The 24,942-nt window shown below is 37.3% G+C and overlaps 3 protein-coding genes across 7 annotated transcripts in view; 1 reads left to right on the top strand and 2 right to left on the bottom strand.

Annotated features, from left to right (window-relative positions):
* LOC138189568 (growth arrest-specific protein 2) overlaps positions 1-9,899 on the bottom strand; it is a 30,124-nt gene extending 20,225 nt beyond the window's left edge. For 3 of the 5 annotated variants that reach the window (XR_011176068.1, XR_011176069.1, XM_069131594.1), the window contains exon 1: positions 9,218-9,899. The gene's annotated coding sequence lies outside the window, so the exon portion shown is untranslated. The other 2 variants (XM_069131596.1, XM_069131595.1) reach the window with 2 other exon arrangements.
* A 2,521-nt stretch (positions 9,900-12,420) lies between these two features.
* LOC138189984 (deoxycytidylate deaminase) lies at positions 12,421-15,494 on the top strand. The gene is made up of 5 exons (XM_069132354.1): positions 12,421-12,580; positions 12,662-12,903; positions 13,004-13,217; positions 13,481-13,588; positions 13,823-15,494. Exons 1-4 carry the CDS (start codon positions 12,531-12,533, stop codon positions 13,575-13,577), a joined length of 603 nt encoding a protein of 200 aa, XP_068988455.1. The 5' UTR covers positions 12,421-12,530; the 3' UTR covers positions 13,578-13,588; positions 13,823-15,494.
* Positions 15,495-15,798: 304 nt separating this feature from the next.
* The window catches only part of Naa15-16 (N-alpha-acetyltransferase 15/16), a 45,170-nt gene continuing 36,026 nt past the window's right edge, over positions 15,799-24,942 (bottom strand). Inside the window, exons 9-11 of the mRNA XM_069132353.1 lie at positions 17,821-18,014; positions 17,636-17,744; positions 15,799-17,483 (exon numbers count right to left, since the gene is read on the bottom strand). Coding sequence (XP_068988454.1) covers positions 16,966-17,483; positions 17,636-17,744; positions 17,821-18,014 — 821 coding nt within the window. The 3' untranslated portion in view covers positions 15,799-16,965. The remainder of the gene's footprint in view (positions 17,484-17,635; positions 17,745-17,820; positions 18,015-24,942) is intronic.

A 24,942-nucleotide genomic window follows, 5' to 3' on the forward strand; every position in this document is an offset into this window, starting at 1 on the left:
ACTCTTACAATGTACATTCATAATTTCTCGAATCTAACAAATTCCACGTAATTCTAATTTCCCTTACCTTCTTAAAAATTACGGTAGAACAGGGACTCTTATCTCATACGGAACTATGTACATATCCTTTCATCCGCTACGTTTCGATGTACTTGTACACGCAATACACGACACCCACGGTCACACTCATCGAACACCCATCTGAAGTGCTTATTTGTGAATTCGATCAGGAAAATAATCGCGAAATGTTATCGCTCGCAATTTGAAGTCCATGAAAACGTACCGATTACCCGATGCAATTTGTTTCTACGACGTGGTCAATCAATTTAACACGGAACACGTGATCATCGCCCACAGAATGACACAAGCTGTCCGACTCGTGGTAACGTATATTTACGAATGGCAAGTTTCGCGGGATAATCGCGGTATTCGATTCGAGTCGATCGTCGAACAGCGTCGCGAGCGTGGTGGCACCCACGCACCCAATAAATTATGCCGATTTTAATTAAGTCTCCAGGCGCGAAACGCGACGTCGCCACGCGCGAAATTGTGTTCGATTGTAAACGCGGCTTGCCGTGCCTAAGTATTCCACGAACGGACGTAATCGTGGCGCTCAATCGAAAAAGAAAACCACGCTAATCCAACGTTTTTTCTCGTACCACCATGTGTATTGGAAAGTGGAAAAGTTTCTGCAAGCGTTCCTCCACTGGCGTTTCATCGCTTTACTTTTGCTTTTTTCGTTTTGCTTTTTTGCTTTTTCTATCGTTCGCGCGAATGATGTAACGAAACGGGTAAATATTATGATTACGTAGAAATTCTCGTGAGATTGTTTTGGTGAAAGAACTTGTAGCGGGGTTCATCCTTTAGAAAGTTACGGTTGCGTTCTTTCAATTAACTTATCGAAGTGCATATCGGTTGCTTTCCAATCTTTATAAGATGCAAGAGGATTAATGAAGTTTAACTTCATTAGTTCCTCTAACGTGCTCTTTTCACGAATACAAACAAGTACTATATAACCGCAAAAGTAACATTCCTCGGAAGGTGAAGAATTTCTTTTAGCTCGTAGTTAAATAACGAAAGGAATGTTTAAATTACCTGTCATTGGATTACCGAAGATACTTTTTACACATCGAAGTGGCAAAAATTTGATGTTTGGAAAACGTTAATTAAAACTTCAGTTCGCTTCACAGATTGATACACAGATTGATTGCAAAATTCCGTGCATAAAAATTGCTTCGATATACAAGCTCCATCCTTGAACTTTTCTCTGCTAATTACTCTGAATAACTCGTGATTGCGATGTACTGTGTTTTAACAAATAACCAGAAATTCAATTAATAGCAAATATGAAATTTAACATGTAATTGCTACACGGTTTAGCATGTACTTAGACAAATTAGTCCTAATTACTTCCAACCCGATACGTTTCAAATGCTTCGGTCATGTTAGTCCGCCATTCGAAAGCACCGAATCGTGCACAAGCAGTTGAAAATCACTTTCAAGTAGAATTCGAAATTAAACTTCTCCGTGCCCTCTAATACCAACTTTTCAAATAACATCGCCACTCAACTTTCTTTCCACGAAAAAATGAGATTCGACATGTATGCGCTTGTTTACGAGCAGAGAGAAAAATCGCAGTATAGTCCCCGTTAATGGAAAATTAGCAACTTCATCAAATTCATTTTTACTCTCCCCTTCTCTTGCGAATACCACTTCATGGACAAATACTACTGCCTGCTATGTAAATATTACGCCATATGTTGAGGAACACCTGCTAATTTTCACCAACGTTCTCCACCGTTATTAGTATAGTATATTCTTTACACATTTATTCCTTGATAACGATATTCATCAGCTGATAAGCTAGTCGTAGGAAAGTCACATCGAAGCACGCGTGTACGAAGAGAGCAACGACCGGCTAACAATCGTACCCGCGGCTCGGATAATCGCTGAATTGGATCGTCGATCGGTCGTCGGGCTTCCCGGACGCTTCCCAGAAAACTCGACTGCTCGTTCAACCGGCGAAAACGCACGACACCGTACCAACAATCTCATCCATGTCGGCGTGTGCACGTCCGGTACGTAGTAAGTAAGTACACGAGACTCACGCGTGAGCGATCATCCGCCACGCCACGTTTTGAGACCACGTGTGTAACACACTGACACCGTGTTGACAATTCTGCGCCATTAATCCCATAGCGGGTGCGTTTTTCGAAAGAGCAGTTTCACAATGACGTACATTGCGTACTCTGCGTCAACAGTATTCGCGAGAGATTTGACCCACGTGTCGCTTTATCCGGACAAGAGTCGTAATTTCGAAGAACAAGGTCACGTGTATTTTAACGAAGACCGAAGGCGTCGTGGTGAACGGAGGCAATGGAACTACGAGGTGAATCGAATCGATAGGATACACGTTCACGTGTGCACCATCGATGTTTACGTTCGCGCGGCAAATACTCGGACACGTGGGTGGCGGATTACGCTGGAAGATACCGTCGTTGTGATCCGTAAAAGGCGCCGACAAAGTCGCGTGCCTGGCCCCCGGTAGAAACGCGATGAAAGCGATACGACTGGATCCGCCGGAAGCGCGCCGCTTCTTCTTCTGTTGTTCTCCATTCAGACAATCTGTGAGCGCGGGGGAAACAAGTCGAGTTGGAAGATGCCTGGGAATAAAAAGGGGCAAAAAAACAACCAACTTTTTGTTCAGCCAGTCTTTTAATGGAAAAGACTTTGGTCAAGTGTCAAGCTTTGTTTCGAACGATAAAACGAAAAAGTTCGAGTTGGCTGGTTCTGTTCGAGGAAGCTACGAGGAATGTTACTAACAAATTTTCGAGGATCCTTGTGAAAAATTTGAGAAACAGTCGAACTCGCGAATGAAATTTTAACGAATGAAGACAGAAATCTTGAATATAGTACGATTTGATAAAATTTTGCATGTCGTTATGTGTACATCGTTGAACGTGACTTGATTTATGTTTCATTAAAATACACTGAGTTTGTTCCTAGAAGCGCTGAAAAATCTTTCGCTTCGATGTCATTTAGTTTAGCATAATGACACGATAATGATCCGAGATGCTTGCTATCTCAAGTGTTGCGGTTGTTGAGATTGACCGGTCAGGCAATTAGAAGAGCTCGTTGAGGGTGGTCAATGGTCTGTAACGTGAACAGAGGTATCTTAAATAAACGACTGTATACTGTGAGACTGCTACGTAACGATGTAATGCTATTTTCGATTCTATGATCATTTTTTCCTCAATTATCAAGCAGTGATGAATATTTTCATTTGAAATGCGAATATAAACTGCCGTATGTAATTTATCTTATTCCGCGTCCCACATCGGATATTTCGTTGCGACTCCATTTGCCTTTTGAATGAATTTCAACGTCGAAACATGCTCGACGCATTTTGCTATAGTTCCGATGCCGGATGAACTTCGTCAGGTTGAATATAATAACAGCCTTTGCCGCGGTAGAAGCACCAAGCAAAAGGAGAGAGAAAACGATCCTTATCGTGGAACTTCTAAGAGAAATCTTTACTTCGAATCTACATAATTTCTCGAACTTTTAAATTTTCACACTTTCAAATATTCAAATCTTGAATCCCGTAAATTTTCAACTATACAAATCTACAAACTATAAACTATACGAATTCAATTTCTAAATTTTTAAATATTCAAACTTCTTGATCTTGAACGTTTCAAATTTTGAATTTGAATTTTCGAATTTCCAATAGCAATATCCAAAAACGACACTTTCGATCCCAGGGAAATGAATCAGATAATGAAAACGGAAACGTTGCACGGCACGTATTATCGTTCAAAGTTCCGACAAACCTGCAAACACGCAGTTTTATTCATTCCATCGTTTGTTACACACGGTCTTTTTTGTCGACTAAAAAGCCAAGCTTCTTGAATAATTACATGGCTGCTCTAATTAAGGGTTTTCTTCCTCCGCAAGGGTAGCGAAAAGATACACGTTGAATGTTGAATGCAATGAGCGAACTGGACCGCGTCAACGTGAACGTTTCCTCGCACAACTTCTCTTGACTTTGTGTAGACTTTCATACAGGAAAATCCGTGTGCATAGGCGGCGAACGATGCAAAATAAACTTACGCGAAGACGAGTGCAAAAGTTACATCTTCGTTTCGAATTTGTAAATATTTCGCAGACCAAGAATGGTAACAACGTTCGTTACTATCTCTCATACGACGATATTCCAATGATCGTTTATTATTAAAAATAATTCGAGACACATACTTTTCTAAATTATAACAAAACAGTGAGATGTGTTGGCTCTATAGCGTGTGATAAAAACCCCGAGAAAGCCTCTGATTTGAATAATAGGAGAATTACCTATAAAAGATCTGATCGTACGAGTTTCAAACGCATTGAGCGGTTGCTGGCTCGATTCTTAATATATTCATCTTCTAAAGATCTAGGGAATCTGTTCACGGCACAGAAGAAGAAATCGTGGAATATCCGAGAAATGAAAATCAAATAAAATCGTAAAGCGTGACGTTTACTAGGATAGTCCAACTAAATCAACCAAACTAACCGAATATATTAATTTCTGAAGGTTTAAAAATTCTCTTATTGAAATCATCAAATTGAATAACTGTGATAGAACGAAGCAATTAATCATCATTCTCGAGCGTGGCGATTGATCGATCCAAGTGGAGGAACGTATTCACCGAGGCACGCCATCGACTTCCGATCGAGTTCGATTTCAGGAGCGTAGAAAGCCATCGTGATTACCGGCGCCGCTCCAGAACACGTACATGGTGCACTTTTTATTTCAATGTCAGTCAATGAGAAAAGATATGGAAGGAATCCGTGCGCAGGATTCCATTTACAAACGCCGTAGCTCTGTGGGTCTAATTAAATCGCATAAACAGAGCGTGCCTATCCAATTACCGTTCCACGAGGCCATACGTTTCTGCGTGGTTTGAGGTACCGTGTTGCCTCTTCCTGGTCGTTTGACGAGTTATTGGGATTGTCCCTGTATACTGTCGAAAAAAAAAGACAAGGAAGAACGAGAATATCTCGTCGCTGACGGGAATATGCTGCGCGTAAATAAAACAGATGGGATGGGACGCCCTTTTAACCCGCCATCCAACGATCCTGACAAGGGACAAAGAAAATAGACCGGCAGAAAATTATGGTTAAGAACCAGACCGGTTGGTCGATTAAAATCTTTTAACCCGTTCGATCGTAATTAGTTCTATCAATCTTTGTCTAACAGGTCGTCTTGTAACATTCTGATTGTGAGGCGCAACCGTCATGATGGGAATGGAAATCATTTATATTTGGTGGAGAGTAATTCGGGAAATAATATAGAGACAAAACAAGAAAATTAAGAAATAACGTTTCTCGTGAATAGGAAATTTTCTGTTGGCTAAGATTGGAGAGGACCTGAGGAGATATGATTCTAAAACGCGGTAATGCTCCGTTAGCGGTAATAAGATTGAAGTAATAAGTAACAGTTTTGGAGCGTGACCATAGTGAGCTGGTGTGAGTATGTCCGTGCGATGTGCTACAGAACGTTCTACTAATCAGAAAGTCGGTGCACACGGAGTTATTACGAGAATTTGTGTCTTATTTGTCATCCTTAAGTAAAAAAAAAAAAAAAAAAAAAAACGAAATCACCGATCGTAATATCGTAAAAAATGAAATATAAATTATACGATATATACAAATTTAGAGAAATAATATTAATCAACGGCGCAACATTCCTACTACTATTTAACTTTATCAAAGTCAATGTACTTATCAAAGGTAAATGTGATTATAAATTGAAAGAGAAAGGTCAATTAAATATGAACCTTGTGATTCAGAGGTTAAAAATTGACCTGTAAGGCTCATAAGTACCCATTGTTATACCAAAGATCTCGTGCAGCGTATGTACTATATCCATTTGTATTCTACCTTCTATTTTACTCCGACCCTCACAAATACGTTCCAACTTTTCTTCGCTAAACTTCGCTAAACTTCGCTAAAGATTAGATTTAAGTAGATGATATCCTAATTACTCTGCTCGATGAACCATTCTAGTTAATGAAAGAAACCAATTTATAACAGAACAAGAACTATCGTATATAATACCTTAAGAATCTCTAAAAATATCTGAAAATAACCTTCTTCTTCATTGTTCCCTGTTAAACAAAGACCAAAACGTATTCTCGACGATCGAACGCTTTATCGATTTTCACCGTAAACGTTTTTGTTATTATTTACAGTGCTTTGTATGCAGTAGGCATTCGCGGAACACGTAGGTTTCGAAGTCGTGACTTCGTTAAACTTACACCATGGTAGTTTCGTTGTAAACACACGTTTTGCCTCTAAAATTTCAACCACGTTCATATTTTAAAACAAGAAGGAAAAGAGAAAATTTCTTTCACCAGACTGGTTTGCAATTTAGATGCACCCGCATAGATTTGCGCTTATATGGCAAAGTCAACGGATTCAGGGAACATATTATGCAATCGATTAATCGAAAGCTTCGGATTGAGTAATTACATCGATTCCGAGAACATCGATTTCAAAAGATCTTGTGTTTAGTTGACACGCTATCGTCGAGGAAAATGTAACTGCTGTGAATCATCGAAACCTGCAATTGTATGCATATGCAATACCACTGAATAGCTTTCGAAAGATACGAAGAAAGAGTTAAATGAGTGGACAGAAAGAAGAAAAAGTTTGTCACGGCAACCTCTTCGGAGCTCTTGTTCTTTTTTTTCAGTTATGTCAGTAATCGAAATATTTAAGAATATAAAAGAACGTAAAAAATATCCTGAAATCACGACTTACAGTCTATTGATTATCGTAACAACGACTATATTTCTACAGGAAAGTTATATCTATTAAACGCGATGTCTATTAGCGTGTAAATTCTCCGATCAACCCAGTAATCTTAAACAGTTTCGTAGTATCGTTACCTCTTTTTTTACGTGTTTTATCTATAACCCCTTTAACTTTAACCATTAAACACAGCAGACGTATCCATAATACGTATTTTGAAATTTTTATAATCGTAATATATACGTGTTTCGAGCTTTTGTTTCGTTACATTATCCTCATGCGTTTATTCCGTCACTAAACAGTCTACCTATACCAATTAGTAATCCTTGCATCTCGCGTCAGAATAAAAAACTGTAATCACCTGCAATTACTTACTCGTAAGCAAATAAAAATTCGATTGCGAAGGAATAACCAAACGCAGTATCAAATTTTTCATCGTCACGAAAACCAGATTCGACTTATATACACAGGTTGACCTATATACACATTCACGAAAGTATTCCAACACTTGATTTTTGAATGGTCTGTTTTTGATTTACTCAGATCGCTGGAAAGCAAACGGAGCTGAATCCCCTACGATTAGCTGGTTTGTCGCAACGTGTCAATTAGACACGAGAAACGGATGAGCGTTAAAGGCGGCCACTAATCGCCAGGAGAAGACGAAATACGCGTAGTTGTTACATCGTCCACCGTACGCTCGCCAATGGCGTGTAACGAAGCTCGCGGAGGCAGGCCGTTGTCCGACGCCTTAGAAATTCTTTAATGACTTTATGTGCGCGGCACACACGAGCAAACGACGTTTAAGCTTCGTCGCGACCGTATTCTCGCCTGGCGTCTTTTCACGATCCTGCGTCGCCTCCACCACGGCGTGTTCACGGCCGAACGAAAGCCGATCGTCCTGCTGTGAGAACCGGACCGGATGTTACCTTCCAATTACAAACTTGATCCCGCATCTGTATCTCGGAGAATCTTCTTCTGGACCCCTCACTCTCCAATTTTACTTTACACCAAGAATTTTCTTTCTATTATTTCTTTGTATTTGATTAAATGAACACCTACCGATTGAATTTCAACACGAACTTCTATTATATGTATAAACGAAAAATCGTAGACGTTGTCCAATTACCAGTAGGCTGTGGATATTTATGCGAATGCTAAAAGAGCAGAGCCCAGGCAGCGATTTGTTTTATCCACTACATATTATGACAAGTATCGTTCTTCGGATATTTCATACTTTCACGTAAATGCATAAAAATTCGCTGTCCGTGGATAGAAAGATTAAAAAATTAGAACATATACATATCGTAACTTCTGTCTGAATCTTAAATCGCATATGTTCATTGTGTGTGTGTTTTTTTTTTGTTAATCTAACGTAGTTACTGTGTTGCTTAAAGTCGACAGGTCGTACAAAGGAAGATAATAAGCATCAAGCCGATGACAATTACTACCAATCAATGCGTATTCTCGTATCTAAAGAGGTAAACACTTGGCAACAATGAGTGTTAATAAAGTGTAAGTGAGGCTTCAACTGAAATAATGGATAAACACGTGGGGACAAGATTACAGCTTCGGCTCCCGTATAACCACTGTCGAACAGTCACGATAAATAAACTAACCCGAAGCACAAACAACGATGTTCATCGTGTCAATTAAAATATACAGATGGCCAACGTGGTATATGCGTATAAACGGTTTTTCACTAGTCCCCGTTCAGTTGGTAACTCTTCGCAATTCGTCTCAATTGCATTCAATTTGCGTCTAAACATTTTATCGCGCAAATAGAAAGGGTTATCATCGCCGGGATAACTCTTACTTATTGCTGCCACTTTCGCTACGTCAAGTACCTCGTGCTATCATACCACTAGCCGATTAATTACTCACTACTCAGACGCGAATATCGATCGAGTCGGAAAGAATTGCGAGACAATCTCGCAGTTCGTCGACTAATTGTTACATCGAGTATGTGACACTTATTAGTTTCTCCCAAGGACCCTGTTCTGACGTTCTACGAAATCTACTATAGATATCCTTACTTTTAATTATATTAAGCTACAGTTTAGCTCCGACTTCTTTTCTTCAGATTCCTTCTCTCATACGCGTGATAGTCCTCGAGAGAGGACTTTTAGACTCGTCCAAAACGTTAAATCACGTTGACCACGATTACACGGAAAAGAAGAGCCGAAGGTATAGCGAGAAAATAATCAATAAGAGCTCGATAACATTCTCCGATTACTGACTGATTTTCGCCCGTTCGAGTCTTTTCTTGGAAACAAACGTAAACTAATACCACATTTCGACACACATCGAACAATTCTGTGAAACAAATCTGTAGAGCGACTAAACCGGTGTAACCACTATAGGAACCATCGTGTATAACCTACAATTCGCGAATGGAAAATACGTAAGTAAGTTCCCTTACCTCACGAATCCTCGTGAACATCGCTCATACTCGTTGTTTGATTCAAAGCTTCAGCTCTGCTGTCGCTCCAATTCACCGAGGATAGGAGACTCGAAGAATCGAGAGGACACCTGACATTCCGGACGAACACACAACAGTGCGCACAACAGACGCGTACTCGTCGATCATCCGATCGCAACTGCAGCCCTTCGGTGTGCCAGTGCCGGTTCTGTTGCCGCTGTGAGAGTAAGAGGGAGGGAAGCGACGGCGAAAGAGCGAGACGGACGGATGCGAAAAAAAAGGAGAGCGAGAAGGAGGTGTTATCGAGACGGACGAACCTCCCGCTGTTTCACCAACCGACCACGCTCCGAACTGACGGCCACTATATTGTGTATTTCACGTATGTACCGGCGTACACTAAACGCCACGCGAGACGCGACTTTGACAGAGATCACTCTCGTTACTCTCGGACTGTGAGTCGAAAAGAGATAGGCGATCGTTCACACGCGAGTCTCGCTACGAAGATGTATACGTCTTGCTCGAAAGATTATATATATATACGGCCCGAGAGACAAGCTACCTTTCTTTTGACTGCCTTTTCTCTTTTTTACTTTCCTAGTTTTTGCAGCTCGAACCCCCTTTCTTTTGTCCGTCAATCACCAGGAACGCCACGTGCAAACCGCCAATGCGTACCGGCTCGGCAACCGTGCACTGTAAATACACGCAGAAATGTGCATGCGTACGAAAGCGGAGTTACGACGCGCATGCGTTTTACACGCACTCACTGGGTGCAATCCCCCGAACAAGTACATCGGCCAAACACCCCCGTCGGCTCGTGTCGGTGTTCTTCAACCCCATGACTACCCCCTCCATTTAACCCCGCGCGCATTCACAGAGCAAATCCCCTCGACTACGAGGATACCTCCCCACGAACCCCTTAATCAATACTCGCCGTTCTCTGCCGGCCAGGAATACTATCCTTCGTATCCTCCTCCCTGGACCAACTTTCGACATCGTCGAGCTACCCCTTATCACTTCGTGCTGCCGAGAAATTCGATTCTTTGCGTGTGTGCGTACGTTGTTCAAGTTCGATGCTTTCAGTACTTTAATTGTTTACCTTCTAGAGAAATAAGAAATATTAACAGAAAATATATGGAAGAAAGCATTAGAAGGTCGATGGATAATTTTAACGTTTTCTTCTATTTATACAGTTGCAGGAAGAAATGTAATGAGTTGAAAGTTCTGTGATTAATTGAATTTTATTATGATTGCGTGGTTATTAATTTAATATAAAGTGAATAAAGGAGAGGAGATGTAATATGCACAACAGGGATGTAGGGAACAATTAAACGGTAATACACGTGTGTGAAGAAAGTTCCGAGGGTGTGATGGTTCCCCAAAGAATAGCGTCACGATCCTGCAAATTACTTTATTAGCCGCGTTACTTGGCGGAAGAAACCTCTTTTCATTCAGTAGCTGCACTCTTACTCGTACTGACGTATCGTAAAATATTATAGCGTGTTCGAGACTAGAATAAGCATGCATTGAAAACAGTATTTTCATTGCTCATGATGTAAGGTACAGTTAGAATATTTTAGCATATAATGTATAAGTTCTCGTTGAAATTTAGATTTACATATTAGATACTGTTTTCAATAAAACTATTTATTATTGAAAAATATTATTCTTTTAATACGTAAAGCATTAGAAAGTTATATCGGGAAATACCAGATCCCATTGTTCGTGATTACTTACTAGTTAAAATTCATACAATTACAAGAAAGTAATTTCATTTAACGCGGAAACTAATTACAACCTCCTGATTATGTAAAGGGTGTTGTAATCCACGAATTATTAGCCCTTTTTATAGGGAGCGCTAAGTATACTTGAGGCCTGAAAAACGTGTCTACAGTGCCGCGCCCAAGTATACTCATTTGTGTAGCAGGCGTTTAAAAAAGCCTCAGCAGCTTGGGATTCCGAACAGTTTAGCTCGTTTATCATTTATTATCGATGATAAACAAAAATCCTCACTTAGATACAGATATAAATCTTTAAAGCATAGTAATTAAGTTGCATTTAATTGCAAGAAAGAAAGAGAGTAGAAATATAAAAAACAAATACCTTCCCCAATAACTAACATTTAATATTAAGTAGAATAATTAAGAAATATTACACTCCTTAAATTTATCATAATAAACTGACAAATTATCAGTAAATGTATGTTTCGATAAGCCACTCACCAAGCATTATCTCACAAGTTCAATTGCGAGACTCACGAAACATATCATGAAATATTGGCACTTTTTCCGATTTCGCGATTCGCATGTAACTCCTCTGTTTATTATCTGTATTCCACTTGTTCAATTTGTCATGGTAATATGTACATATATCATACAATATTATTTCCGACGAAACTGTCTATAAATACTTTAAATCAATTTCAATATAAAATAATATACAAGTATAATAGCAAGAAAATTAAAACATATACTATGTACTAATTTATAATGTGCTAAAGATGAGTATAAGAATAAATTTAAAATGAAAACAATGATTTATCGGTACCAGGAACTACCATTGTCGTGTCTAAGAAACTTGCCCTAAGCTCTACCATGCACCGATTATTACAATGTATCAATCATACTTCAAAAGTTATTGTTGACTTACTATTTTCAAGATCAATTATTCTGCAATCTTGATAAATTAATTTTATTTATTGTTTCCTTCCAAACTGACATTAATGTAATTCAATAGATTAAAAAAAATTAGAATTATGCTGTATGGTATAATGTTATTCTATTTTTTATAAGATATTATATATATGTTTGACACTTTATCATGAATAATCCGGCTGTAAAGAAATCTTTCTCATACCTGAAAATATAAACCCTGTACAGTTTGTAGAGCGCAACCTTTACTGTAGTTCACCTGTTACTCTGTAGATAGCGCAACTACAAGTTTAAAATTTTAATTTCAAAGTTCCAAAATAATAGAATAATCGTGTTTTAAATAACTATATAGGCACTTTAAATAATTAGTTATTGAATCCTAAGCATATATTGTAATGATGCAATGATTTTTGTTTTCTATATATGCTTGCAACATGAAACCGGTCTTTTGTAATCGTTTAACTAGATGATGGAATTTTGAACACGCCTTTCTTGTTAATGACTACTTCAAGGGTATATTTCCTACCTTGGTAAAATATTATTTTAGTCTTAATTACTAACGTGTACATGGAAGGTCGTGTTGTTATTTATTAACTAAGCAGTTTGAATTAAACCACAAGTAGAAATTCTTTGTAAAAGTTATATAATTATAAAATTTAACAAAAATGACATCAGAAAATGACAACAAAATTATCGAAAAAATCAACTCCGAAAGGTATATTACATACGATATTCTAACCTTTAATAAAATAAATAGTTACTTAATTGATGTTACATGAATTTTGTATCTTTATAGTGAGCAGCCTAGTAGCAATAAAAGAAAAAGCTATATAGATTGGGAGGATTATTTTATGGCTCTCGCCTTTTTAAGTGCAAAACGTAGCAAAGATCCTCGTACTCAAGTTGGGGCATGTATAGTAAATGAAGAGAAGCAAGTTGTAGGTATTGGATATAATGGAATGCCCAATGGTTGTAGCGATGATGTTTTTCCTTGGACTAAGGAGTCTGTCGATCCATTGGAAACAAAGACTTTATACGGTGAGCTAATAACATCTCATTAATTGTCAAGATGATCATATTTGTATTATATAATATAATGTAATATTGTATTGTAACAATGATAATAATGAATTTGCAGTATGTCACGCAGAAATTAATGCTATTTTAAATACGGGCTGTAAAAACCTTAAAAATTGTACCATATACGTTTCTCTATTTCCATGTAACGAATGTGCTAAAGTAATAATACAGTCTGGAATAAAAACAGTCAAATACGTGTCAGATAAATATGCAAAGAAGAAGAAAATTCAAGCTGCAAAAAGAATGTTTGATGCTGTAGGCGTTACATACAGGTATTTGAATTATGCAGATTGCATATATTTATTCTTATTAAATTTGTATGTGTCAGATTATGGCAAGAAACCATAAGACTTGTATTACTTGACATGATTTATTTCCTTAAAATTATTAATTAAAATTCAAATTTCTAGTATTTAATACATGCGTTTCAATATGTGCAGAATGTACGTCTAAAATGTATTAACATTAATTCATTTATAATATTATGCTATTGTTGTAGTATTATTTAATAACATTATAAATCTTTTTTTTCTAGCAAATATGTTCCTAAGCACAAAAAGTTAATTATTGATTTTGATGAGATCGATTCTACTGAAGATAAGGAAATAAATATTGAAAATGGAAGTAGTTAAACAAAAATAATGTAAGTGACAAAGATGAAAATGTCTGTAATGAAAAGCTTTCCAGTGTATATATTCATGATTTATTTCATTTTTTAATGACATTTTGCAGGTTTAAATCTGTAATTAATATTAATTCTTTAACATAAACATGAATTACAGTTTTGCTGTAAAAAGACTGATTACCATTATTTACATGCAAAACTAAATTAGGTACAAATGGAAAATAGGAATACCCCTATTTTAAATTTTTACAGGTCTATTTGTAGTTTTAACATTATCCATATAATATGGAAAATAAATAAAACAATGTACAGAAAATGAAAGAATTTAGCAATAATACAAAGATACTATGCTTTCATCAAGATGTAATATTATCTGCAACAGTATTGCAAACGATGTACTGTACAAGTGTAAATAGTCGTATGATCAAATATGGCATGGTAGAAACATGTAACAAGTGTGTATCATTTCCATGATAAAATAATATTTCAATATCATTTTTTACAAAACGACTGAAGGAGAGGCGATTGTTGATACGTGATATAATATTTTTATGTTGACTTGTTATTAATGTAACAACAAACAGGAATTGAACACAGAGTTTTGATGCATACGATAATGATACGTTTATATACATACTATACATATCCATGTTCTTGTCTTTAAAATATTACTTCACGTTTGTGAACACCATTATAATGAAGAAAAGTTACATAAAGAAAGTAATTACACGTGATGATTGAATTCATCATATAGAAAAATATTTAATATTGTAAAAATGTATGGGTATTTTATATATAAACACAGATATTAACATTTGTAAAAAGTGTACTTAGTTGTGTAAATGTTATCCTTTAATACCATAAAATTTGGGCAATTTTTGCACAAATCATAAACTATTCAATCTGTAAATAGCGGTTGCAGAAAATATAATAACAGCTTATTGCAAATGGCAGTATATTACTAATACAATGATTAAAGTAATAACCACATTTAAATAATCATTGACTACATTTTCCAATTTTTATTCTTTTCTGTTTTATGTCCTCTTTTTTAAAGTCTTTTTAATTCGAATAACAAATCACCTTAGAACTTAATCGTATACGTTAAAAAATTTTGCATGAAGCCTATATGATGAATTCATTTACATGAGGAGATGGAAGAGGATATGGGTTGAGGTACCCATGCTTATCGTTTGCTCGTACGATTAAATCAAGGACTCAAAGGCAAATCTAAACTGAATCTTCTAAAAATTAATGTACCATCCTTAATCAACATTGTTTATTTCTTAAAGATTTAATAATTAGTTATGAGCGTAGTAGAAATTTTTATACTGAGGTAACAACCTCCGATAAAGATTGGAGCAATTAATATATATATATATAATATATATATATATATATATATATATATATATATATATATATATCTTTTTTTCGAAATGTAATAATTATGCAGGAGTTTAAGCGTACTGTAAATAATGTATTATAAAAAAAATAGTATTAAAAGATAGCAACACTTCGGTAGATGCATGGTCGAAAAGTTGAGTATGACGCGAATGATGTATGATAATATGCATTAATTTTTCTAATGATAGTCTTTTACAAGAAGAAACACTTCGTATATCGATAGACTAGCATGGTGGTCATATCATATTTCCTTTGCATTGTACAATAATTAAATGACTAATGGTAAAGTGAATGAGTAAAACTTCTACATTATCGCTTATGTTACGACATTATTTATGTAGCCCTGAGAAACATTCCATGCATTTACAGAAGGTATCAGTTTAATCAATACAATTATGTTCATTATATTTTGATAGAAGATTATTCCATCGATTAATTTTGGATGTACGTATTGAGTTTTTGTCCATTGTATGTTACGAATGAATTGAAATGTTAAATATACATTACTATGACTTGATGCAAATATCTTATTTTTATGATTACCATTAAGTCGACTTTGAATGAGCTTTCAACATTGGCATAATATTAACTAATCGCAAAATTATACTCTATGACTTAAATAAGATAGGAAATGTGTGTGTATATGTATTTATACATATATGTCGTTAAAGTAGTAGGTGAAATATATACAAACATTATCGCTAGTTTTTAGTATCTGTATCTTATTGAATTCTTTTACTTTTTTTTTTCATTTAAGGAAACTCACGACTTATAAGTATGTACTGGTATTTCAAAAAATAAACGAGGCAATCATAACATCGTTCGATTTGTATCGGTAAATTTGAACATTACCTTTTATTAAAATTTCTGTAATCCGTTGACATACAGATGTATGATATTTTTTTCGTTTGCTTGTTTTGCTATTGACACTTATTGTTTTCGATTTATCATATACTTTGGTAATCTGCGTACACAATATATGCACTTTTATTGTTCTTATAATAACTTTCACAGAGACTTTCGCAAATGGATGCTATTTCCATATTGACTGCTATCTCGATGGAATATCAGGGCTCCAATCCAAACGTAGATTATTACCCTGGCTTTAAACACAGGAATAAAATTGTGTTTCTAGAAGAAAAACATTAGATCGTTCACTTGACAAGTTTGAACGGTTTTTGCGAATGAAGTGAACTGGAGAAGTTAGTATATGACTTGGAACAAAGTCTATTCTCAAAAAGTAGCGACGAACATGCGTGGTACAATTATCGGTGCTCGATGATCGTCTAGTTTCTCAACTCTACACAGTAGAGTATTTATGTAGACATCGCTGAAAATAGTACACCTTAACATCAAGTAGAAATATTCATAGAACGCGCATACGAATGTATACAAGTCTTGTATTTTGTACCAATGTGTTAGTTTACGCACGTCATATATTTTACACACTGTACTTCACCCCATCCCTCCCTGCCCTGCCCCAATCCCATCTATGCACTAAACATTTTCACACTTTGTCAATCCTTCTTTTCAACGTGACCGCTCTGTTGATAGAGTGCTCGTTTAATTCATTCTGTTCCAATTGTTAATTAATATTTAGCTAAAGCCATCCTTTTCTTCGTTCACCTAAAATTCGGGACCGTGCCAGAGACGCTTGTCTCGCGTCCCATCGTGTTACAATTTATTATTAAAGATTATTTATTCAGCACTGTCCCAGCACTGTTCACACTACATGGATCTTCCCAGGAACAGTTCGTGTATAATACATGTTTAATAATTATCAATATTAAATCCGCCAATTTCGCTTCTTCTTTCACTACATATGTTCATTCGTTCGCGTGCCTTTTACATTCAACTTAGTTTCTTTGCTCTTTTTTTTGTTCTTTTTCTTAAACGTAGATCAGAGCGAATCTCAGCACACTCCTCCTCCATTGCCTCGTCGTCTAACTACGCAATGATTCGCTAACGCTGGATAGCGCGTGCCTGGATCAGTTCTTGATGGAATTCTCTTTCTCTTGATGCTTGATCGTCACCGTCAGCTTTGTCTCCGGCGGTCGAAAAGCGGTCGCGTATGGGAAGTATTTGTGACATTTCGCCATGTAGTCGGCGATTGTAGAGTCGCAATGGCCAAAGTCACCATTGCGCAACGATTCCAATACTTTTGTACAATTCTGTAGTGTTACACCTTCGAGATCATCAATGTTTGTGGCGAGGGAGAGAGCTTTTGTTTGAGCGGACGGGTCCAGGACGTACAACATCCTCGCACCCTGAAGCAAATGCGGCAGTGAGTTTCGATTCTTTTTTAGGAATTCTGCGTTCAATTGAGTGGGCGTTGAAGTCGAGTAGATTCCTGCAGTTTGTCGCTTTACTACCTCGCCTACTGGTCCTTCAGACGGCGAGCGGTTAGTATGCAACATGAAACGTACCAGGCACGTGTGGAGGTCCGGATTGTTAGGATCTAGACCATGCGCACGTTTTATCGACCTTAACATTAACAACGTACGACCTGCAAAAGGCGTTTGATTTTTTAAATGAAATCTAATAGTAAAATACATTGCCTTAAAAATCAATGATTATTTGCAACTATTATTATTAATCTTTTTCTTTAACAAGAATGTTACAAATGATTTATGTCGCCAATGCTGTATTGCTACGTACCTTTACGAATGTATATTTCAAATGCCATAAGGTGCGTCTCTATTCTGTTCGATGCCAAGTCTTGCAGTGGTTGTAAAAATTTGATTGCTTGCTCGAGAGGATCCTCAACCTGAAAATAGTAGCTCGACTCAAATTTCATATTATTTCGAGGACATTAACTCGTCGGATTTACACGATTTACTGACCCTTTCCAATTTCTCTGGTATAAGTTCATCTAGCGTAGGCTGTTCTAAATCGGGATCGGTCTGTTGCCGCGACTTATTGTGCTGTTCCCTCTTTTCTTGGGCTTGGGCAGCCTGTTGTCGTTCCAGTTCAGCCTTTCTACGTTGTTTCCTTTGCTTGTTTCTCAATTTCTTCAATTCTGATGGCGCTAGATTTTCTGCAAAATGAAAACGAAAATAAGTTGTTAACATGCACGATTACGATGGTAATAATATTATCGATAAATTGAGTTACTATGATTGAACGAAATATAAATCCAGTGATAAACTTGATAAGCCGTCATTACATGATACATCAACGATGTCGAAGACTATTCTTGTCATTGGAAATTCATTTGGAGAGAATTTCATCAATTCTTAGAAATTACAATCATTAGGAATTCCCTCAATTCAACACTCCTGTCTATAGGCAAAGAATCAGAATGCCAATTCATCGTACCCTAATTGAAAGATCTAAACTCACTCAATTACCCTAAGGCTGGAAACACGCGTTTATTCAACGATTTATTCAATAACTAGTTTACGAGCCGCCTTGTACCTTTTTTCCAGCGAGCGCACGTAAATTGCGTCTAACAGCAGAAATTCCCCTGTTGTCCTGAATTTTCAAGTACCGTAATATCATCGTAATTGCAGCAATGATAAATACGTGAACGCTGAAACTGTCCCCGACGCGGTTTCGACATGCACACCACTTTTACCGGCGCGAGCTCGCCCGAGCTGTGTCGAACCAAGGTCAAGCGGTTCCGTCGCGCGGCAAAAGCGATTCCGGTCGGTTTCGCAAAACGTTTTCTAACTTTTCCTCGCCTCTGGTCGTGGTCAGACCTACTGACAGCCGTTTGTAGGTCTGGCATGCGTGCACGTGTCACGCGTACACCGCAGTCACGTGCAGTCCCGCCGACACTACCCGTGAGAGATCGTAACTTACCGGAGGGAAAGGTGGAACCTGTCCCTATCGCGATCGTGATCACGATCAACTTCCCGAATAAATTTTATAGTTTCAACTTTATAGTATAGGAGTGCTCCATTTATAAAAACGAAATATTAGTTGGCGGCCGTGCCTTGTAAAATTTTGTCAGACCGTGCAAGAATTGAGTAAGACGCGGATCCCGTGTCAGGAAGCTTATTTCGAGATCGATTTTTCCGTGAAAAAAAAGAAAGAAAGAAAAGAACCGAAGGTAATTACGCAAGCAACGTATAATTTTAATAAAAATATTCAAACAAGGATGCTAGAAGAGATGGTTGCAACATCGTGTTTATCGATAGGATCGGCGCTTCGTAACAGCCAGACTTCTGACGAAAACTTTTCTTTTCTAATTAGATGAAAATTTGCAACGAGTCCCGGCATCGATCACTCTGATTTATAATTAATCGTGGAAAGTACTGTTGGAAGCGGTCGAGGAGGTTCGAGTTTATTGCGCTAATTCCCCTACACTTAACTTGCTCAGTGGGCATTAACGGCTTAATTACCGTCCTATTAATGCAGTTTTATAACACAAAAATCACTTGCGCGCTTTCCAATTATGTAAGGAACAGTCAATGCGTTATTTGGACGCGGTAGAAAGAGAGACTGGCTCTATGCTTCGTAAATTCGTGACTACTCACGTTTGATTTCTTGTTCTTTTCCTGTAGCCATCGAACGATCTTCATCTCGAGGTCTGATTATATTTGCAAACGATATCTAACGAAAGAAATTTTGGAAGCAAGTAGAAACGAAGAATGTTCGATAGTTCAATCGCGTGATAAAATAGAAATAATAATATTTACACAATATGTTATGCAGTTGTCTCTGGGACGATATGTCATTTGTTTTTCTTTTTTCTTTTTATGTCTTTTGAGCATGATAACAAGCGATTATTATGAGATAGACGAGGAAGAAATCGATGAATTCGAGTATACGATCGATCTTAATTGTACACAATACATAGATGTTTGATTTATTCACCTTTGCTCGATCTCCACGATTTTGTCCGATTTCACCTTGAAGATGTAATTTGACTTCCTTCCTTATATTCATTAAGCGTGTAAAAATAAAGATTATCATTGACTGTGTATTTACAACACACATATTACACCACCGTCAGATTGTACAATCACACACCGTGATAACGTATTCTACGAAAACAATGGTTAAAACAGTGATGATGACGTCCAACGAGAACACGACAACACGCGAATATTACGAGATAATCGAGAAAAAAATCAAAATGAGCTCGAAGATATGATCGATCATAATCGTGCACGATAGAAGTTTGGTTTGTTCATCTTTGTTCGATCTCTTCGATCTTGTTCCATTCAATCTTGAGGATGTAATTCGGTTTCCTATTTTACATTTATCGAGCGTGAAAAAATAAAGGTTATCATTGACGATGTATTGAATGTATCCGAAACGTATCACGTCCCCAGCCTTAGGTTGCACAACCACGCAAAATGATAACGTAATTTGTGCAAACAATGGTAAAAACGGAGACACAGAGAATAATTAGAGACTTTGACGTAATCAGTGCTTATCTCTCTTTTTCTCTCTCGTTTTCATAAAATAGTCGACGAATAAATCTTACCGTGTGTCATTCTTAGTGTTTGGACATCATTCGTGATATCGCTGTCTTACAAAATCTCAATTTAACCCTCTTTTCCCACTATTTTCTACTCGTGTCTCATTTTTTATTCTCTCCCTACGAGTATGTTTATAACAATATACAACATTTTCATGTGTATTTTTGTATGTGTATATATATATACACACATATAGGTTTATATTTTTCATTGGTTTTCAATGACAAGAAGAAAAATTACTTTCGCTTGTATCGTTGTCTGTATCTTCGATACATTATCACTTCGAATCAATCACTTCAAAGAATAAAGACTGTACATAAAAAGTCTTCACGTGTCAAATTTGATTTACGCAATTCCATATATGCGCCGCAAGGGCTATCCCTCGGACTTCTATTCCAAACAATCAATCATCTTATACCTACAATAGATCTAACTCGTTTCAAAAGACTAGTATCGAACGGTCAGCGATTTTAATTGGTCTGAGTGGTGCGGGAAAATATCGTCGGCAATTAGGGACCGGTATGCGGCTGACAGGCGAAGAATTTTTCATCCTTGACAAAGAGGGACCTTGCCAGCGTGCATTACGACCGCGTTGCGGAATGTGGAGCAACAGGCGGTACCCGCACGCAACGACGTTTATGCAAATCTCATCCCCCATCGATTACCACAGTGTGATCATTAGATCGTGGATTTTTATGCAAATTCCTATTTTTGCAAACGCAACTAAAGAAATGCTACCCTAAATCATTTTCGCTTAACTCCAAAATAATTGCGAGTAAACAGCGGATTTTTATTCATTTATACAAATTTGAAGATACAAAAATGTATAGAATGCACATTTAATAACTCCAAACTATAAAGAAGAATATTCGTTAAAACATTTGGTAGGCGAAATAGATCTTTGCTTAGCTTCTGCCATTTCTTAAATTACATTGGTAAAGATATTTGAATTTGCATAGATATCCGCGATTAAATTATAACCAATACCTTGGACATTTCATACGTTTCTGCGTATGAATGCTTTGCACTTTTTAATCTTCCTACAGGCTCATAAATATACGCGTTGACACGGCGTTGTTAATCGAGGAAATCGATCCGAATCGCGATTTCCTGCTATGGGCAGCGCCTCGAAAATTCGATATTTTTCGACGAGGCCCTCTTTCCATTACGAAAGTGGTGACGTTGTAGAGGAGCATCGTAATTGCGCGTCGAATTCCGACGCAAATGGCGCATGCTGGCCCTCGCGGTTCGACGATCGATGATTTCTATTTGGATCGCGTCTGATGAATTTCACACGATTCTGGTAGCGGTAGAAAGTAAGCGCGTGTAAACTCGTATTCGGCAATTTCTTTCGTGTTTGCTTGTGTAGGATCGTCACACCCTTTGTTTCCTACGTGATCGTATTTTTGTATTTTTAGCGCTATGCCGAGTATTTTTATCCTAGCCTTTAACATTACTTTTCATCTTTTTCGTTTTGCAACCTCCTTTAAAAAATTCTCTATATCTACAGTAAGTGTAGGAATGACAATCAATTTCGGTAAAAACCTTGTCGAACATTGTTTATTTAAAACATTTTATTAAATAAAAAATATTTACATATTTTTCGAAACTTTCAGATTGAGTTTCATAAAGAAATATTTATTTATACCTTTCGCGAAGATATTGAGAAATACTCAAGAACAAGCGAGAAATACACGCAATAAGTATTCGTACAGAGCCTCTACCTGAACCTGAAATTATATATAATACAATTACCCAATGTGAGTTCAAAATGAAAATAATCTCCATTTTTCGTCGCAAATTAAAATCTCAACGCTTCTTTCTTCCTTGCTTTACAAGTTCCGTCTTCAAGTATCTGGATTATTTTTAAATCAGGTCACTTCGATAAAGCGATAAACCTCAATCCCATCTTAGAAATAGGTCACCGATAAACCCAAACGGCACGCGCTGTCCAAAACTCAACGTCCCCCATTTGTACGAAACGTCCTCGTCAGCGTTTTAAAAATACATGCTCCGACGTCAGAATTTCGTTTTGCATAAAACGCATCTGACGCGTGCAACGGATCCAGATTTCCTAGGTGAAATAATTACGGTTAGGTAAGACGTTGCAAGCAAGTAGTGCAAATGACGGGGGCGGCAAGGTTGGTGGATACAAAAAGGCAGTGCTTCTCGCTTAAATCGCCGTCATTAAAACGCTGGGAGAGAAACAACGAGAGAACGGCGAATAAAAATGTTCAAATGACGCTTTTATCTTCGTAATCGAGTACGCAGAAGTGCAGCTGTTATTTCGATTTAACTAGCCACACGCTGTCGCAAACATGCGCCCACGAGCGTCCTCAACGAGCCATTTTTGTTTCTTCCTCCGGTTTCCTAGCGTATCGTGCGAATCGACTTTTGCTAATCGACGTCGCAGGGGACCGCGATAAAACTCAATAAATTCAACTACATCCGGAATAAAGGGAAAAGTCAAATGGTTTCGAAATGTCCATATTTGCAGTAGCTTGTTATTTTTTAATGCAACGATGCATCCTATAATGTAACAGTTGCAGTTCTTTTTCAATGAAATTATACACGTTTTCCTTTTAGACACGTTATTCTTTTCGTACACTCTATCCGAACACTCTTAATGAACGTATTAGACCACAGTGTTCGAAATTTGACAGTTAAAAAGTTTTTGATTAGAAGATGACTCGATTTTTAACACTCGTATTAAATTGTTCGATACCGATATACCAATAGATCAATAGCATATCAAATAACGATAGAATATATCGACATATATCAACATGTCAAACGGAGGAATAAATTTAATAGCGATTGAAATCGATCGTTACGCTTCCAAGAAATCCACGCAAATGTATTGGCCATTGAATATTAATTCGCACGTTGTCTAGTATGCGGTACCGCTAGCCTCGATGTATGCAGTCAATCTAACGGACAACGAAGGCAATAAATAATTAGATTTTTGCCGCGGGAAGACGCGCTGCTGCCTTCCTTCGTTTCCTCGCGCCCTTTGCACGCGTATAATCGCATCATGTCGCAATGAAGTTTTCCTTCGTTCGGTGAAAGTCGAACACGGAAATGGATAAACGATACTGGTAATCTGTTGCTCAATACTCGGTAAAGGAATAACGTTGATGAAGTTACAACGAGTGAGCGAAGAATAAAGCTTTAATTGATGTCATAGAGTAAAGGCAACTAACAGTATCGTGAAGTATCGTTTCCAGACACTGTGTATATTAGAAAGAGTAGAGATGGCCTTGAAAACTGATTAATATCAGTCTAAATTTATTTCTTTCTTTTTTTATTTTTTTATTGCATTCTACGTTGAAATTTTGAATGAATATTGAAGAAAGCTTATCTGAAACGAATAAAGAATATCTTTTATAAAGAGAAGAGGAAGCTAAATCTAAGGGAGGCCAGTGAAAAGCTTTGTTCTCATCCGCGCTTAATTAGTTCTATATTTAACGCCATACAAACTACACATTTCATCCACTTGTCCAATAACGTTAAATTTATCGCGGTAATACGTTACGTAAGAAGTACTTTGCTTTGCCGTTCAATGGTTAATGGCCGCGTAGTTTTTCTTTCAGCTATTCATAACTCTGTCTTGGTAGGAACGCGAGATATTTCTATCGAGTATTGAAAAACATAAAAGAAGATTATTAATTTGAAGTTATGCGGGGTTTCGAGTTGCGTAATTTCTACTGCAGCACTAAGTAGAGTCGAGCGGATACTTTCGTAGTGAATACGGGTACAAGCGGAAGTTCAAGAACGCACATACGGTCAACAATCGGAATGCACGCAACGATGCGGCAGGCTTGTCAGTGTCGAGGGGAATCGGTTGACAGAAATCCAGGTGAATTCAAAATGAAAACATTTCGTAACTGTACGTAGCGACTTTTACCACTTTGCATCGAAACAATCGAGCTTTGTTCCGGGTTGACGTTTATTTCGAACGAACTTGGTTTCTTCGAATTTTCCAGAGAACAAGCGTATCTGCCCCTGCTTGGAACTTACTTTAGAATAGAAAAATATGGCCTCTAGATAAAACGAAAAATCTATTATACGAGCAGATAAAATTGCATTGGACCTCTTTGACTCAAGAACAAACTGACCATTGCGATTTCCTGTGTTTCGAACGTTATCAACGCCTCGAAATCTAATGGAACCGATCATTTATTACCGTACGTTACGAGACAATACCAGGATTATCGGTTATATGAAATTGAAAGCGGAGAAAGGTGTAAAACAAAACTTAACAACGAAAGTTATTGGAACTACGTAATCGTGGTACGCAACAATGTGTGTCTGTAAAAATCGTAAACAATATCGATCACACAAGAATACAGATTCAGGAAAAAACTAACAACAATGTAACTTTGAGATCCATTATGTTGCACAACGCTGATTGTATCTTAGACATAAATTGGACAATTGTTGTCGTACAATATTTAACAATAAATACAGCTGCAATACTTGGAAGGCGTTACGTACGAGCAGAACCATCGATTACCTAATGTTGAGCTCAAA

The sequence above is a fragment of the Bombus flavifrons genome, chromosome 2 (genome assembly GCF_040668555.2).
Source record: "Bombus flavifrons isolate JBK064 chromosome 2, iyBomFlav1_principal, whole genome shotgun sequence".
NCBI lineage: Eukaryota > Metazoa > Arthropoda > Insecta > Hymenoptera > Apidae > Bombus > Bombus flavifrons.